Raw genomic sequence first — 6,358 nt, 5'->3', positions numbered from 1 at the left:
GTTGACCCTGATGTCATCCATGATGGACTACCAGTACGGCCCACGGGCGGTGGGCCCCTTCGGGCAGAGAGGCACCCGAAGGCGGCCGTGCATCCCCCAGTCGGCCCGAGACAAAGCCAGCTCTCCATAGCCGGCATGCCACCTCCCTCGAAGGAGACGCCCCATTAAGGAGACAAGATGCGGTGAGGCTACAGCGATCGCCCACCAGACGGCGGCACTATAGCCACGCCTACCTCGACGAGGCCCTCGTCACCAGGATCGAGCAACAGCAACCAGCCCCCGACCAGGCCCTGGACGGTGGGGCCTGACTGTCGGCCAGCAGCCGGCAGTCGGCGGGACCCACCAGCCGGCGGGCCCCAATAGCCGGCAGCCGGCGGGACCCACCAGCCGGCGGGCCCCAGCAGCCGGCGTAGAAGCCGGCGAGCGTAGACACAGACGGCTGGGCCCCACGCCCAGCCGGATTACCATTGTACCCCCGGGGGTAGGCCTATATAAACCACTCGGGACACCCATGCAAAGGGTTGATCCCTGCTAGTTTTAGACACCGCGCAAGGAGAAGAAGAGAGCGAGTCGTTCCCTTCTTCCTCCTCCCACCAAACAGCTCAAGGAGCATTGTGTAGCTACTTGTTCATCTAGTGATCATGCGGAGACCCCGCAAAACAGCAGTAGGGGTGTTATCTCCACGGAGAGCCCCGAAGCTGGGTAAGATTCGCCGGCGTGCATGTCTTCGCCTCATCCCGTTTCCAGGCACCGGCGATGTTTTACTGGCTCCCACAATGATAAGCCACCCGTTGGCATATGTCGCACCTACCACCCGACAGGCCGCCTGTCGTGCGAGGCCGCCGGGTCGGGGCGATGGGCGGGCAGACGCACGGACAACGGTCGTTAGGGGCCGCCTATCGCGTGTGGCCGCTGGGTCGGTGAAGAGGCTGGCCGGTCACGCCGGTATCGGAGTAGAGGTGCACAGTGGTCGACGGCGACGGCGAGCGATGCAAACCGATCAAGCATAGATCGGAAAACCAAAAAGAAAAACGCCGATCAAAACGGCCGGCGAGAGGGCGAAAAAAAAACCGGAGCAAGGGCGCGGGAAAAAGACTCTCTAGAGCAGCAGGTCAACACGACCGGCGAACGAACCCTGTGTACGGGCGGCGCGGCCCCCGGCGGTGGTCATGGAGGCCAACCGCCCCGAGGACGGAAGCGGCGGCGGCTAGGATTTAGAACCCGGAAACTGATACCATGTTAGAAGGGATAGAGGGATTGGTGTAATGTTCGTTGTATTGCTTGAGCCTCGTGAGCATATATATAGGAATACATGATCATCTTGGAGTACAAGGCAAGGTAGAATAATATCCTATGCTATCCTAACTTTTCTAATAATCACGATACTCAACAATAATAGCCTTGGCAGCGGAGTAGTGGCCACAAAGGAGAGCGGTGGTGGCAGGCGGCGGACGGCAGTGGTGCGGCGGGGGACTGTCGCAGGGATTGCGGCGGAGAAGAGTGTTAGTGGCCGGCGACGTACGGCAAGAGTGGGGTGGGGGTGTCGCAGGGGATGAAGGAGGACGAAAGTGCTGGTGTGGTGGCCGGCGTCGGTGCAGGGGAGGGGTAAGGGGGTTGCCGTAGGGGATGGCGGCGCCTGCGGCCTGCAGCAATGATACGCATGAAGGGTTTTTTTAGGGGAACATCCTCAGCCTCAGGGGACGCTCATTTTTGGGCTGCCTCCACCCGATTTTTTCATTTTACCTTTTATAGTTTTCTTGGTTTACTCCGGTTTAGTTCTTTCTTTTGTTTTTAACATAAAAATATGGTTGCATTTTTTACAATAACTGTGTGGACATTTTAAAATTACATGAACAATTTTATAAAAATGTGCGTACAATTTTCAAGGACGTGTGGACATTTTTTTATATGTATATGAGTTAGTCCCTCGGTCCAAAAATAATTGTGCCAACTTTAGTACCCCACTTATTTTGTACTCCATCTGTAAAGAAATATAAGAGTGTTTAGATTATTACTTTAGTGATCACTTATTTTGTACTAAAGTTGATACGATTTATTTTGGGACAGAGGGATTTTTTTTTAAATCTAATATTGTAAATTTTGTGAACTTTAAGCAAACGAAATATATGTTTCCAAAATACTAAATCTGAAATCTGTCAACATTTCCTAAAGGAAATATGAACATTTTTAAAATAAATTTGATACTTTTTATAATTTCATGAGCATTTAAAAAATGCATAGCTTTAAAAAACAAGAAGATCTTTTTAATTTTAATTTTTTTTCAAACATCATCAACAGTTGAAAACAAAATAAACAAAAAGGTAAAAAAATGTAGTCTAGACAAGAAGATGGCATCAGTCTCAAGATCCACAATATCATCTTTTCTTTATGTCTGATCAAGAAGATTGTTGTCGGCCACAAAGTTAACCGTGTCATGATCTTGTGCTTGATGATGAGGGTTCGTCTAGACAAAAGCCCTTCCTGTCATTGCTTTTTTTCACGTAGTCTTTAAGTGAACTCGTCCCGCCTTCTCTTCCTGTGGTCCTCCTTGAAACAGGGCTAGAAGAGCTGACTAGACTATCAATGTTGGCACTCTTGAGAGCCAACGGCTTCCCCGTGCATTTGAGAATCCTTGGAATGAAGAACAAGATTGATGCCGGCAACAACCTCTAGTTGTCGCCATGCCATGATTTTCAGAACATGATTTTCAGAACAAACCCGTGACCATGGTTTTCACTTTCGGTGAGATTTCGATGAAATTCACGAAATTCATTAATTTCAGTGGACACTAAAATATTTACCTTCCAGCCAAAATATTTTAGCAATTTCAGTAGTACATAGAATTCAAATATTTTTTAAAATATTTTTCAAAATTTTGGTTAAATTCAAGTTAATATTTCAGCCTTTTGGCTGAAATGCAAACCGAAATTACTGAATTCACGGAATTTTGGTGACTTCGGCTGTTGCTGAAATTTCCTGAAACTGAAATTGAAAACCTTGCCTCTAGGACACGGTGGTGAGGACATGTTGTGTCCATAGCTCGTTGCGATGTTGTAGGCGGTAATGCCGTCTTGCCCGCAAAGGTGCACTAGGAGAAGTGTCACTCAGACATGTTTGGTACTAGTTCGGTGCTTGATTTATAAACTCTTTTTACCCCGGAAAAGAAATTACGTTCATCAGATCTTCATTAATTAATGGGGTTGTTGGTAGTTGACACTATTGGTTGCCTGGGGAGGCTGATCTGGCAGATCTTATTTCTAGAACCTTGCAGAAAATCGAGCCAATGGGTTCATGACTGATTTATTGTGAAAATTTAGTATGACATAATTAAGTACACTGTCCAATTCCACACTACCATATAACGAGAGGCTAGCACCCAAATACAAATATAATAGCACTTATATTTTATACCTTGAAAACAAAACAGTATAACATTTGCAAAGAAAAACATCAAGACATACCAGTTGGATGATATTATAAAAATCTCTTGTTTACATATTGTGAATAGAGTAATTTCGAAAATAACTTCATAGCTTCAGGTGCAGCTTCTCCTTCCCGAAAACATCGGCAAAATAGTCAAGTTACATTGAAAGTGTATAATACCATAAATCAAACGAAGCATGTACAATCACTCACATTACAGTGTTCTCCCTTTCGACCATTCCAGTCAATTAATTACCAATGTATAACTCACAACTTGCCCCTAGTTATGATCTGTGAAAAAGGCGGCAACACAAATAATAGATGGATCGTCTTAATATCAGTTCTCTGTATAGATGGATTTTTCTCTTTTCGAAATCTGTAAGAGTACTTACATCAACGATGTTTGATGCATTTTACCTGCATCTAACAGGTGGCCTTGAAGTGCCTACATCATAATCTGAATCTGGTGATTGGTTTCTATTTGAGAAATATTGCTCCACTGCCGAGATCAATCAAAGTTCAGGAAAAGTTAATTAGAAAATTAGGGCAAAGGCTAGGCTAAATAGAACATGCATGAGAAGAAGAATATGTGGTGATCTACTAGTATCTTGTATTTGTACTGCACGCTGACCTGCTGTTGCTTCCTTGGGGCTGGCTGGCGAAGACTAGGCGATGCGCCGTCACCGCGATGGGCGAACAAGATGGGGAGAGGCGGAGTAGAGGGAAGACCCCGGTAAGTCTTGGCGAGCGAGAGTCGTCGATTCACAACACATCCGACCTGATGCGTTACGAGTCATCTAACGCACGCACGGGACAGTAGTAGCAGTTTACGTATGGGCCTTAGCTGGGCTACTCCCGTGAAGATTTCTGGACTAAAATGCTTTCGCTTGTGAATTCCAAATTCTGATGGGTGCAGCCTCGATTTTCTAATGGGTTCACGCACACGATAACCTACATATGCGTACGTGGCAGCAGAAAATCGTTGGGTTCACTTGAACCCAACGCCACAACGCTGGCTCCGCCCCTGTTGGTACATGTGTTCCACTGAGCTACCTTTCCCATTTACATTTCTCCTATTTCTACTTTATCATATTGTGGATTGCTAGCCAGGTGATTCATGCAGTTCCAATTTTTCCACTTAGCATGATATAACCAATGATATTATTGATACAGATAGTAATAGAATATGACATATACATGATAGGCACGACAACAAACTACAAGCAGACATTGTTGGAGCACACCAGCATGGCAAACACATACAAATGAAAATACCAAGTGCTTTAATACTTTTCTAATCGAACGCCACATGGACCTTAAAGCAACTAATGTTTATACTTCAGCTACTTCAAGACCCGTGGAACTTTCCCTTAGAAAAATAAGCACCTCCTTTATTCCCACCTTTAAAGCACAACATCTTATGGGTAGACCTCGATGACGGATCGAGCTCCCAATTTCTTCACAATTTTGTAGTCCGTGAATCCGGCTTTCTTGAATAGCTCGGACCAGTGTTTTTCATCACGTTGGCCACCCCTCGTGTTTACCATCATGAGCATATCCATCAGAAGTTGGGCTTCAAACATTACTGGCCCTAAGGAAGGTCCAACCACAATCTCTATGATTATCACCTTTCCTCCCTCCTCACGTGGAGGAATAGCCTTTCTGCACTGGGCTAGGATTTTCACACAGTCCTCATCGCTCCAAAAGTGTAGCACAAGCTACAAAAATAGGTAAATTTTGAACAATGAAATATGAATAAGCCTGAATTTTATGAGTTGTAGCTTGTCATGTCATACCTTGAGCATCACGGCTTGAGATGGTGGGACGGTGTGGAACAGGTCACCCGCAACATAGTTGATGACACCATCGGCTGGGGCTTTGTCAATCACCTTCAGAAGGTCTAGAACAGTGCACTTAATGTGAGGGTAAGCCTTGACGAGGGCCCTCGCCGTCGTACCATCGCCACCGCAGCAGTCAGTGAGGGACTCAAGCCCCTTGAAGATGTCACCGCACTCACGGAGTATGGTGGCAATCCCCAGGTTGTCATGGGCAGCTACGCCTTGGTTGACAACGTCGTCGAGCTCTTCGTCAAGGAGGGCAGTTTTCTCATCCAAGAGTGGCACGCCGAACTTCTCCTCGAAAGGTGACGGCACCGGTGGCTCGGTGTCCTTCTTGAACCAGTCTGCCAGCCCCAGCGCCGCCTCCGTGTAGTGCGGTGAGGTGACACCAAGCACGAAATACTTTTGGCTATGGTGCTCATCCGCCACGACGCCGTGCACCAGAACGCGGGACAGCGGGGTGAGGCGGTAGAGCTCCATGCCGGGCTCGGACTCGTTGTCGGCTGCGAAGACGCCCGAGTTGACGAGCACGCGCATGACCCGGCCAAGAAATGGCATCTTAACCGAGGGAAGGGACAGTGCGGTCATCAGGTCGGGCAGCGAGGCGACCCCACCAAGGCGGTGGATGGCCGTCGGGATCTCAAGGTCGACGACACACCGGAGCGCCATTGAGGTGAGGTAATAGAGGCTGTGACGCCACAGGTCTGCCTGTGCCTGCAGCAGCTCAGCGTCCGTGGGAACCTCGATGCTCTCAGCCTGAGCCGCCATTGCTCTCTCTCCCTTTCTGTGTTCAATTATGTGAGGACTGTGTGACTGATTTTGCGTAGCATGCAAGTGTTTATATATAGCTGCCAGCCTACTCCTGTCGAGAGGAGTGGGTATTAGAGTTTGGTTAGCTGTGGAGCGAAAGGTGACACGTCACACGCGACACACGAGACAATAAAATATGAATATGGAAGTGTGTAGGCAGCCCAAATCAAGTCTCACGCGACACACGGTCCACTGTCCCAATTGTAGTAATGTGGCGTCAGAACTGTCATCAGATCTTCATGAATTAATGTGGTTGAAGGAAGAGAGTTTGTAATCAAGCGCATTAG

The 6,358-nt window shown here is 47.5% G+C and overlaps 1 protein-coding gene across 1 annotated transcript; it reads right to left on the bottom strand.

Moving 5' to 3' along the window:
• Positions 1–4,567: 4,567 nt before the first annotated feature.
• On the bottom strand, positions 4,568–6,086 carry LOC125553228 (probable O-methyltransferase 2). Its single transcript, XM_048717031.1, has 2 exons — positions 5,220–6,086; positions 4,568–5,141 (listed from the first exon to the last, which is right to left on the bottom strand). Exons 1-2 carry the CDS (start codon positions 6,027–6,029, stop codon positions 4,842–4,844), a joined length of 1,110 nt encoding a protein of 369 aa, XP_048572988.1. The 5' UTR covers positions 6,030–6,086; the 3' UTR covers positions 4,568–4,841.
• Positions 6,087–6,358: the final 272 nt, after the last annotated feature.

Source organism: Triticum urartu, chromosome 4 (assembly GCF_003073215.2).
Source record: "Triticum urartu cultivar G1812 chromosome 4, Tu2.1, whole genome shotgun sequence".
Lineage (NCBI taxonomy): Eukaryota > Viridiplantae > Streptophyta > Magnoliopsida > Poales > Poaceae > Triticum > Triticum urartu.
The sequence above is the reverse complement of the archived record's forward strand: the minus strand, read 5'-3'. Positions and strand labels throughout refer to the sequence as shown.

Excerpts from the sequence above, each read along its gene's own strand:
- LOC125553228 (XM_048717031.1), bottom strand. The coding sequence starts at position 6,029 with ATGGCGGCTCAGGCTGAGAGCATCGAGGTTCCCACGGACGCTGAGCTG. Across the intron at positions 5,142-5,219 it reads CTCAAGCCGTGATGCTCAAG|CTTGTGCTACACTTTTGGAG; the intron begins GTATGACATGAC and ends CTATTTTTGTAG.